General features: G+C 40.6%; 1 protein-coding gene across 1 annotated transcript in view; it reads left to right on the forward strand.

Annotated features, from left to right (window-relative positions):
- CBLB (Cbl proto-oncogene B) overlaps nt 1–11,217 on the forward strand; it is a 209,788-nt gene that overhangs the window by 148,030 nt on the left and 50,541 nt on the right. Inside the window, exons 9-12 of the mRNA XM_088481111.1 lie at nt 6,184–6,384; nt 7,756–7,941; nt 9,517–9,870; nt 10,168–10,256. Coding sequence (XP_088337237.1) covers nt 6,184–6,384; nt 7,756–7,941; nt 9,517–9,870; nt 10,168–10,256 — 830 coding nt within the window. The remainder of the gene's footprint in view (nt 1–6,183; nt 6,385–7,755; nt 7,942–9,516; nt 9,871–10,167; nt 10,257–11,217) is intronic.

An 11,217-nucleotide genomic window follows, 5' to 3' on the forward strand; every position in this document is an offset into this window, starting at 1 on the left:
GTGGAGTACCACCATGTTTTGTGTATTTCTTTCACTATGCACAGGTGAGTTATTCTAACTTTTGGTTAAATAATTATCCCACACACAAGACGACTAGCGCAGACCTTTATTGTATGTTTAAATTATCCCACCAGCTTCCACAGGCAAAAATCCTCAAAATATGATCTGTTGGAAAAACTTGAGGGTTGAAGTTGAGAACCACTGCTCTACACACTAAAATGACTTATCAAGTTAATGTGAGTTTAAAAGACCTAGACATTTGAAAAGCATATACCGTAATTTAATTATAGAAATAGGAAAGGGACCGGGCATATGCCGGGTAACTACAGTTTGTGACTAATGAAGTAGCTGACTGGCATGATTTAAGGTCGACCTCAGGTTAGCTATTTATGCTGTATGGTGAGAGAGCTCATAATACCTCAAGGCAATCATGCTGTCGCATGTAATGAAATCATTTATATTTCTATGTACAATATGAAGTATTCTCTGATCTGTTGCAAGCTTTTCTTCATCCTTTGCCATACTCAGAGTATTCCACTTAGTTTTGTTTAGAATGAGCTAAACCTGCACTTCAGCCATAGAACAAGCTGCATCATCACCGCACTTCACCTCGGATCAACCTAAACCCCAACCCTGGTACTCCAAACATACATGCCATTTGCAGAAATGAATGTTCTGTACAGCTGAACACCATTGTCAGAAATCCTACTCCCGTGCTGAATTCCTGCACTACAAATTTGGTACTATCTCTTGCCAAGCATTCATACTTTAGATTCTTCATGTCCGCCCCAGCAATCAACCCCAGTCGCCTCTTTGCCTCCCTCCTCTGCCCACCACTTCCATCTTATCCTTTTTTTTTTTTTTTCTTCCTGCAAAAGACTTTGTAACCTTCTTCAGAGATTAAGTTGAAACACTCATTACATCAATTCTCCTTTCCCACAACCCTCACACTCACCCTCAGTTCCTTCCCTTCTGTCACTGGAGACTAGGTACTTGAACACCTCCTACTCCTCCCATCTCTCGATTCCCCTTGATTCAGTTTAGTCCCCACTCCAGTCCCTCTCTGACCCCAATGCCTGCTTGCACCTCGGTCATCTTTTCAAGATCTCGCTCTCCTCTTGCACCTTCTTTTCTATTTAGCCAATCCTTAAGAAATCTTCACTTGACTTTGCTTATCTCTCCAGCTACTGCTCCATCTCTGTCTTCCCTTTTGCCTTTAAACTACTTGAGTGACTTATGTCCAATCGCCTAACCCACTTTCTCTTTGCTTACTTGCTAAAGAGACCAATGACCTGCTCAGTTAAGTTTAAGGACCTCTTATCCATTCTAGCCCTCCTTGACCTCCCTGCTGATTTTAGACACAGTTGACCGCCCTCTTCTACTAAAAAATCCTCTACTCCTTAACATGTTTTCTCCTAATTCTCCCTCTACCATTCTTAGGGGGTCTGTTTACCAAGACTTGGAGAGAGATAAAGTACCAACCAATCAGCTCATAACTCACTTTTACAAACATAGCCTTTAAAGTGACAGGAGCTGATTGGTTGATACTTTATCTCTATCCAAGGTTTAGTACATTAATGCTCCTTCAGTGTCTCCACTTCTACCACATCCTCCATTCATTTTGGTTGGGGTTCCATAAGACTCTGTCCTGGGCCCCCTGCCCTTCTCTCTTTCATGAGCTCATTTGGTTTCAGATACCAACTGTATGATGATGACAAATATGTTTCCTGAACTACATCTTGCTTTTATTTCCAGCTTTTCCAATTGCCTCTCTGTCTTCTGGACTTCAGGACACCACTATCACTTTCTGAATTGTACTACACACAGTACAAACACCCTTGAGTGTTCATAGACACAGAAGTCTATGGAGTCATGCTGCTCCCTCAAGGACTCACCTACTTCATCCATCAAGCACACACCCACAAAACTGCACAGCAGGAGTATTGGTACTACTATACTGTAAATGGTGTTTCCTAAAAGGACAGACTCAAGCAATTCATCTTCATCATCCGCAAGGAAAGCATTGTGACTACTCAATAAACTGTTTGGTCACTGCATACCCTACATCGTCATTCATTTCATTTCTTTGCACCAAGGCACAACACTATAAACACATTGGTTGTGCACCTCATTACTCATCCCCACACAGTTACATACAATACCCACAAACCACACATCTCACACCCACTCACTAACATACATTCATTCTAGTGACTAATGAGTCACTATAATAATATTAATAATTTGGAATCTCCCGCTAAATATGTAGAAGGGAACCAATTAATGAGTGAGCTCCCCAACCTCTATCAGCAGTTGTAGTATGATTTCTAACTGGATCAGAATACCAACGTAAAAAATCTTTTAAACGGTTCCTTTAATTTTAACACAGACAAAAGGTGTTCCAAATTGTTCCATGTGTCAGTCCAATCTTTTCCATCTAATTCTTCAGATAAATCAGACAGCCATTTGCACTCTTTAAAATGTCTTTAAGAATTCCAATATTTCACTTTGAGAAGTACACTTAAAGCTCTGTTTCCTTAATCAATGCAGATTACATGAATAAAATTGTCATGTCAAATGTCAGCTTAACACTTGCTACATCTGTATGTTCTCTGTGGAACAGCTGTCTACTGCTAGTAGAGGCCATTGTGAAAGCTGAAATGGCACATCACAGGATCATTGGCAAATTCCTAACATAAAGTGGTGTTCAATTTCACAGACATAAGGTCTTTCAACTTATCGTATAAATTGGAGACATGTGGTAGAATGCTACTCTGAGCTGATTCTTTACTGACGGCAGGCTAGAGGGTCTTTGCCCAGCTGTATTTGATCATACAATTTCAGGATGGAGTGATCGCAGACAGCACTGACCAGTAGGGATATTTGCACTTCTTGGCCCCTAAGAGGTCAGCTTTATTTATTATTCCCGACAATAAAGGAAAATGCTGTTACTACACACTGAGGAGTAGTATTGATTAACTCATATTTAATTCACTTTCCACTAGTTTATTTTATCACATGCCAATTGGTACAATACAATGCATTTCCTCTATTTTTTGACTGGTTTATTTTTTCAGTTATTTATGTTTTCTCTTTCAATGTTTTGCAACATGTTTAAATTCTTAACAATCCAGACATAAAATTCGACTAATATATAACAGTTAATTTCCTCATTTACGGCTGTGGTAAATAATACCAGGTTAACTTTTCTTTTAAGGTTGTGTTAGTTAATAAACAATCACTTGGGAGAAGCATACTTTAGGTTTTAAGAATATAATTTATACCTCCTTTTGTGTTTAAATTTCCGCACAGCTTCCATTTACCACTCGGCTATCCTGTTGTAATCTTTCACCAGTTAAATCCTTTTTTCCTAAAACCCCTTTTTTCTTATTATTTATAAATTTTTTGCCTCCTTCACTCTTTTTTGTCATCTATATGTTTACAATTTTCTCCTTATACTCCTCTTCTGATCCAACTCCTCTCTTCCCCCTTTTTTTTTTTTTTGCTCCCTCTTGTGGGCTGCCACCCACGTCTGAATTTAATTGTAGTTTACTAGTATTCGCTCTGACAACAAATTATAATTGCCTGGCTGCAGCTAAATGGCTCTGTATGCCTTGTTCCTCTGTCTCATGCCTCCTCCTTTGACAACAACTGAAAGGCTTCCAATTGGAGCATCACTGTTGGTTAGTTGATACCCCTTCTGTCACCTATCCGGCCATGATGCTCCAAATGGAAGGCTTCCCATTGTTGTCCGAGGAGGGGGAATGAGAAGACTGGGGCAGATGTGCTCTATTGCACCTAGTATGTAGGTTGGGGAAATACCTCTTTCCCTGGACAAGATAAGCAAAGGGAAGTATCACGCCTTACACATTCACTTGAAATGATCACATCCTTAGTATACAATATAATAAACAGGACTTGGGATCTATAGATGTGTCAGCGTGCACACAAATTAAAACGTTTAGAAACCATAATTGCAACAAGGTTAACTATTTAAAAAAAAAAATGATTACATAGAGTCTGTGTATAAGGAATGGGCATGAAATACCGTCGGCCGCATGGCCGGCGGTTCGATTCCCGTCAGCGGCAGGCCGACATCAGCAGAGTTCCGAGCAGCGGAAGCCCGACAGCGCTGGAAATCCAGATCATGGATAGGTGAGTATCTACTAACCTAACCCTAACCCTCCTTAGGGGTGCCTAACCCTAACCACCCCCGTCCCCGCTGCCTAAACCTAAGTCCCCGGGGGGGTGCCTAACCCTAAGTCCCCCCCGGGGGTGCCTAACCCTGACCCTCCCTCCCCCTAGCCTAAACCTAACCCTCCCAGGGGGGTGCCTAACCCTAAGTCCCCCCCCGGGAGCCCTAAACCTAACCCTCCCCCGCCGCGGCTGTCCGCTCACGGCACCCAGCATCACTACGATCGGGATGCCGGGCGCCGGTCTCCCGGCGTCGGGGAAATGCGGGCGTCTACATCTAGACGCCCGGCATTTCACCCTTGCCGGGATATGACAGTCGGGAAGCCGGCTGCCGGTATTTAGGCAGTCGGCTTCCCGATTGCTTCCCGTGTATAATCTGCCTGCATATGGATCGCTTTCATATTTTAAAATTACTAACTCGAAAAACATGTGGGCATGTATTGTTGAGTGAGTCTAGTGCCTGCCTGATCTACTTCTCCTTCTCTGGCTTTTCCCCTTTACGAATATTCAAATTTTCAAACTCTCTTTGCCATATCCACATGGATGCACCAAAAGCTACGTAAGCTCAATATGTCCAAAACGGAACTCATCTGCCCTCTCTCTTCCAAAGCACCCACTAAACTCTATCTTCTGTTGTGCCGCACTCTCCCTGTTCCCCACACACACTGCCTTCTCTCTTTTTCCCTCACATACAATCTCTGTAGCAGTCCCGTCACCTGGATACAACCATAGCCCTTATCCAGGCTCATCTCCTGCCTCAATTACGGCAACGCCTCCTAAATGACGTTTCTCTTCCTCCGTGTCAATTTCTGTTTCTAAAATGTCTCCCCTATAGCTCCGAATTCATTTCGAACTCCTCACACTCATTAACACCTTCTCTTCTTGCTTCTCTGACCTACTCGCCATGTAATTTCCCTTTCCACCTCTTAGATCTGCTTTTCTCTCATGCTGCTACCCACTTATGGAACTCCCACCATGCAACTGCCCACCAATGGATTTTTCTACCATGCCTCATCCAACTCACAAATCCATCTCTTAACCATTGTCTACCACTCTCACACCTAACACAACTCACAATCAATACTGCTTGCTTATGCACCTGACATTCACACTGAGCACTGTTTGCTGCTTCTCTATACTCTATTCATCCCTCCTCTTTCGTGTTCTGCGGTAACCTGCTACTTATTAGATTGTAAGCTCTTGTGAGCAGGGTACTCCAAACCTTCTGTTCATTCTTACCTGTCTGCTATGTCCTTGTGTCATGCTTTGTGCACACTTTGTTTTTCTTACTCTCCGGTGTTGTGGAGATTTCACTGCAAATAAACGTGTAATGACAAGTGTCACATAATTTTGTCAGAAATTGGAAGACTTGTAGCCTATCATAAGTCATAAAATCCCCCCCCATACTTCAATATGGATGCCAAATGCTATAAAACAGTAACTATTAGAGGAAGGAAACACGAACTCATTCCATTAATTTGGTTGCATTAGGAGTATGCAATGTATGAAAATAAAAGTTCTAGCTTACATCTCTAATCAGAAAACAGACTGTCCTAAACATATGATGGGAGAGCTACTCAAAACGTTTAAGCTCTGAATGTAGCGACTAACTTGGCCTTTCAGTCAAGGTTCACTCAGCTTCCCCATGAGAAAAAGATTATTTTACCGTAAACTGTATATAATGCTCGTGCTTCATAACAAATATTTTAAGACCAGAGTTTTATCCAGCTTTTATCAAACATCATTGTAATCTTAAACGAGGTGACAAATTTCTTATTTTGGTGACCTCAATTGTATTTAATACTTTAAATATTTAAGGAAGGTTATAAATCAAAAGATTAGACTGAATATTGATATTTTTTATGACTAAGCCATCAAAAACTTGAATATGTACATATTGTGCTGTCAGTCGTTCTATATAGATGCAATTACATATGATGAGCAGCTCATATTCGCAACTGGTTTAGACTTTGATTTTGTTCTTTGCAGGAATCTGATGGTCAGGGTTGTCCTTTCTGTCGTTGTGAAATCAAGGGCACTGAACCAATTATAGTCGACCCTTTTGATCCAAGAGATGAAAACAGGGGCTGCAGCATTCTAGATAGTTTAGGTACTCCCATTCTGGACTTTGATGATGAGGATGAGCGGGAGGAATGCTTGATAATGACCCGACTGGCCTCTGTGAGAAAGGTAACACAATCTGTGCTCTTCATCTTGTGTATTTTCTGCTTTTGGATTTATTTTTTTTTGTTCAAAGGAGGAGGGGCAAAGTTAGTTGTAATGGCTACATCATTAATTGAATAATCGGCTCTACTGCTAGAATACAAATGTGCATGTTAGCCAGAAACACTTGCTCAAATTCCCATAGTAACAAGGTTGTGCTATGTATCAGAGGATGTGGTTAATATACCTATGGCCGAGATGACGGATGCCAAAATCTCAGTGCCGGAATCCCGTTCAACATTAGAAGACCGGCGCCGGAATCCCAACATGGCTGGAGATGCAGACGCCGGAATCCCGACAGCCGGCATCCCGATCTTAAGTATATCGGGGCCGAGTAAGTGTTAGCCGCAGTGGGGGAGGGGAGAGTTTAGGGTTTGGCACTAAGGAGGGAGGGTTAGGAGCGGGGTAGGGAGGGTTAGTGTTGGGGTACAGTAAAGGAGGGTTAGGGGGTGAATAGGGCAGGGGAATACTACTCACCGTTCCCCTGTCTGGATTGTAGGCATCGGGATGTCGCTGTCAGTCTATTGACAGCCGGCATCCCAACTGTCTCGGGATATCATGCCGATTCCTGTATCAGGTTGAAGTTTTTAATGTATTTATATTTGCTTCACAATTACAAGGATAATTCTTTACAAATGTTTCTGTATATCAATACTTTTTAAGAGATAATTTTGCTGATTAAAAAGTCAGTAAAACTTTCATTGATTTGATATAAACAGTAATGTTTCAAAGTATGGTGGCTGCAATTGAACTGGATTGCTCATCTGAATATATAAATATTTAATTAAAATGAAGGATATTGTGGGAAGCAAGAATAATGGTATAGACTAGAGAATAAACCATTGCAAAGTATCGGAAAGTAAATCATTTGGAGGTAACCAAAATAAGTCTGAAATCCAGTAGTTCCTAATACATTATTTCCTTAGTTTTTAATGGTACGAAAGTAGTTGATTTGTTGCCCGGCTTTTAATATTACTAAATTGTTTTACTTCAATATTTGTTTTCAGTCACTATTTAGCCAGAAATCTCAAGAAAACTGAGATCTGGAACAAGCTTTAGAAAGAGGTTTCAGATCAGTTCAATGGTAATGTAAATCAGAAAAAAAAATGATTTGACACATTTCATTGGCATGATATTGTAAATGAAATCATACTGTATTAAAGTTACAGATTCTTTGTAATCCCTACATTAGGGTTTTGTACTCTTTCAGGTCAGTGAATTCCTGTGTACTCACTTTAATCTGCAGGGTTGCATGCACTGACAAAGTTTGAGTCCAAAAAAGGAGGTTTCAGAAGCACAGATCTTATTATAATAATGATGTTGCTATTTTTGTTGTAGATGAATGATAGACAGAATTCTCCTGTGACATCTCCTGGTTCCTCCCCCCTTTCACAAAGGAAAAAAACTCCCCCTGATCCTCTGCAGATCCCCCATCTAAATCTTCCACCTGTTCCTCCACGGCTGGATCTTATTCAGAAAGGAGTAGCTCGCTCGCCTTGTGCCAGTCCCACAGGGTCACCAAAGGTAAAACTCCTTTACAATATAAAACCGGAATCTCAAGTGGATTAAACAAAAGTTACTGTTACTGAATATATTGGTGTAAAGCAGTGCAGCATATCCCTTGGAGCGCCATCTTTTGTTGAGCTGCATTATATGCTATTCAGAAGTTACTTGCAGCAAAGCAATTATAATACGTGTGTGCATTACTGTATATTCATACTTGTCTGTACCATACTGTATGTGGACTGTTAGACACCCTTTATTTTGTGTCTATGGTTGTGCTTTGTTGCATATTTATAGTTATTATAATATTATGTCTTCAGCACACACTGTACGGTAAATGTACTAGGCGCAGTGGGTGAAATACAGAAGAAAACAAGCCCACAAAATTTGATGCAAAGAACAAGATTTCAGTAAGTGGTTTTGGAAACAAATGGACAAAATTTAAAGGAACAAAAGCTTTGGGTTTAAAGGAAACTCATGTAAATTAGATGTATTATACATGACCTAGTTGTTCTTTTGCTTACAACTGTTTAAACATAAATCCTCTGAAAAGCAGCAATGTTTAAATTAAACTATCCACTAAAAACATGGATAAAGCTTCAAACAGCAACTGCTAAAAATCTATCAGACCAGCTCCAATCCCTGCCAAAGGGTTACAGAAGGCTTATGCTGGGTACACACTTGGCGATATATCGCTAGTTCTATCGACTAGCGATATATCGTGAGTACATCCAGGGCCGGATTGAGGGCCACATGGGCCTGGAGCTGAAAATGACCAAGGGCCTATTATGAGAAGAGAGGAGGTGTGGCCAGTGCTGTGTGGGAGTGGCCAGTGCCATGTGGGCGTGTACACCCTTTATACTCTCAGACCCAATGTCTCCCTAAATATGTAAAAGAAAAAAATGCTTAATTTTGTGACGTAAATAGAAATAAAATTTTTATACTTATGATTTATGGCCGACTGTGTGGAGAGCAGATGGCCAGTCAACATCATGTTGTCATGACAATGGGCCTATTTTCTTGTGGAGGCCTGAAGCTGTAGCTCCATCCGCCCCATTGTTAATCTGGCCCTGAGTACATCGGTGTACACCTGATAGATCTGTGAATGATGTCATACACAGACCTATCAGGACGGCCCTGCAGCCACTGTTGATATATCTGAATATATAGCTATGCATCTAGCTGTGTGTACAGGCGACCCGCCGACTGCCTGTACAGTTACTGTAGGGAACACCAACACTGACATCTCAACTGGGCTTGCAAACGTTGTGATGTCAGCCCATACGCATCAAGCGGCCGATTGATAAGTGTGTATTGCTTACCAATTAGCCGCTAGGACGACTGATCGGTTTGCTGACCGATCAGTCATCCTATATTATACCCAGCCTGAGTCTACAGCACTTTTAAGTTTGGAATTTACAAATTACTGTTTGAATTTCCATAATGTTTGACCCCATAATGGTATGCCAAAACACTGAATATTTTAATTGCTAAAATCTCCTGTACTGATAAAATGTAACTTATTTATATGTCATAGCGTCATATCTAAAAAATGTTTATGTATAATAATTTGTTTTATTTATTTTCTTTGATTAGTCCTCTCCGTGTATGGTCCGAAAACAAGATAAACCACTTCCTGCACCACCACCTCCTTTAAGAGAACCTCCTCCCCCACCGGAGAGACCACCACCTATTCCTTCTGACAGCAGAACATGTAGACACTTACATCATGTGGAAAATGTGCCTTGTAGGGACCAGCCTATGTCCATTGAAGCCTGGTGCCCAAGAGACATTTCTGGTGCATGTCGTGTGTCATTTGACAGCTCTCCTAAACTTGGGAAAACTGCTAATTCAATTTTAAATGGAAGGCATATGAGACATTTGAGTTCTGATGTCAGATTTCTGTATAAACAACATAAACATCATGAATTATCATCAGAAAGTGTTAGGGTAAGGAAAATGATTTTATGACACTTAGTAGAAAAAATTATTAGACCCATATTGAGGCTAATTTAAGATAAATTGTAAATAACATTATGAGCAGTTGAGGTGTTTACAGTAACTTTGTAAATTATTAAATTCAATGTAATTCTGTCCCTTTCCTAGCAGTAATATTCAAAGCAAGCATCTAGTTGCTATAGGTTTACCTGGACTTATCTCTTCACTAATTTCCATAAATGACACCCAATGTCTTTGATAAGAATATACCCATACATTCTATTATGCTAATCATTCTGTTTTTCTTAGGTTTTATCAAATGTTCTAATGGAAGAATATGATGTGCCTGTGCGACTTTCCCCACCGCCTCCATCTATCTCTATTACCCCTAGTATGAAGTAAGTTATATGAATGGCATAGAAAATACACACATCCGATATGGGAAAGCTGATGCTCTTTGTACATAGAGTAGATGGAACTACTTGGTTGCTTTGCATGCGTAGAAAGACAGTACACAGATTTCTGGGTCATAAATCCGGAAGTCCCACTCGCAAAGGATGGCTCTTATCGGGAGAGCTGTCCTTTGCAATTCTATGCATGTATACTGGTGTTATTTACGGTTATGAGAGGCGGTATGCATCGCGTGCAAAATGCAATGCGTCATACATCCCGTCCAATGGGTCATATTCAATTGTCTGTAAGTTTTTGCTGCACGAGAAATTTCAGCCAGACGCAAGGTTTTTCCTATTCAATTGGCTGCAAAAAATTAATGTCTATAGGAATTAACGCAGCTTTTTTGCCGCATGTAAGGAGCAGGTGTAAGGAGTAGGTGCAAAGTCAGGAAAAATCCTTATTTTAACATAAAAATGTCAGGACTTAATTCATCACCCCTGGCCCCCTTATGACTAAATAGGCAATTGAAAGTTTTCAATTAGTTTAATTGGGCCAATAATTATATGTCATAATTGGGGTGAAATTCTGCAAAGTGCAGAATAATGCATTCAAGATGTGACAGGTGTTTTAAACATTGTAAGTGGTAGTTACAGGTGTGGGGTTTTTTTAAATAAAAAACTTACATGCATGCGTTTATGCACCCTCAGTTTAACTATAGTATTTATTTTAATGAAAATCTGGATAAAGTGCTTTGTAATGTATACGAAATGCTACGATAGTGTCAGCTGCTGTGACACTGTAATGTAGCATTTCACATGCAGATACAGTCGCACACATATTGGCATGCCGCATATCGATTTAATCAGCAGATGCTGCTTGTGCGTCCTATTCACATCACACTTCACATCACTCTGCGCTACGGCATGAAGGGCTGTTTACCGCATAAGGAGAATAGATATACAGTCA

Source organism: Taudactylus pleione, unplaced genomic scaffold (assembly GCF_031769625.1).
Source record: "Taudactylus pleione unplaced genomic scaffold, aTauple2 ptg000265l, whole genome shotgun sequence".
Classification (NCBI taxonomy): Eukaryota; Metazoa; Chordata; class Amphibia; order Anura; family Myobatrachidae; genus Taudactylus; species Taudactylus pleione.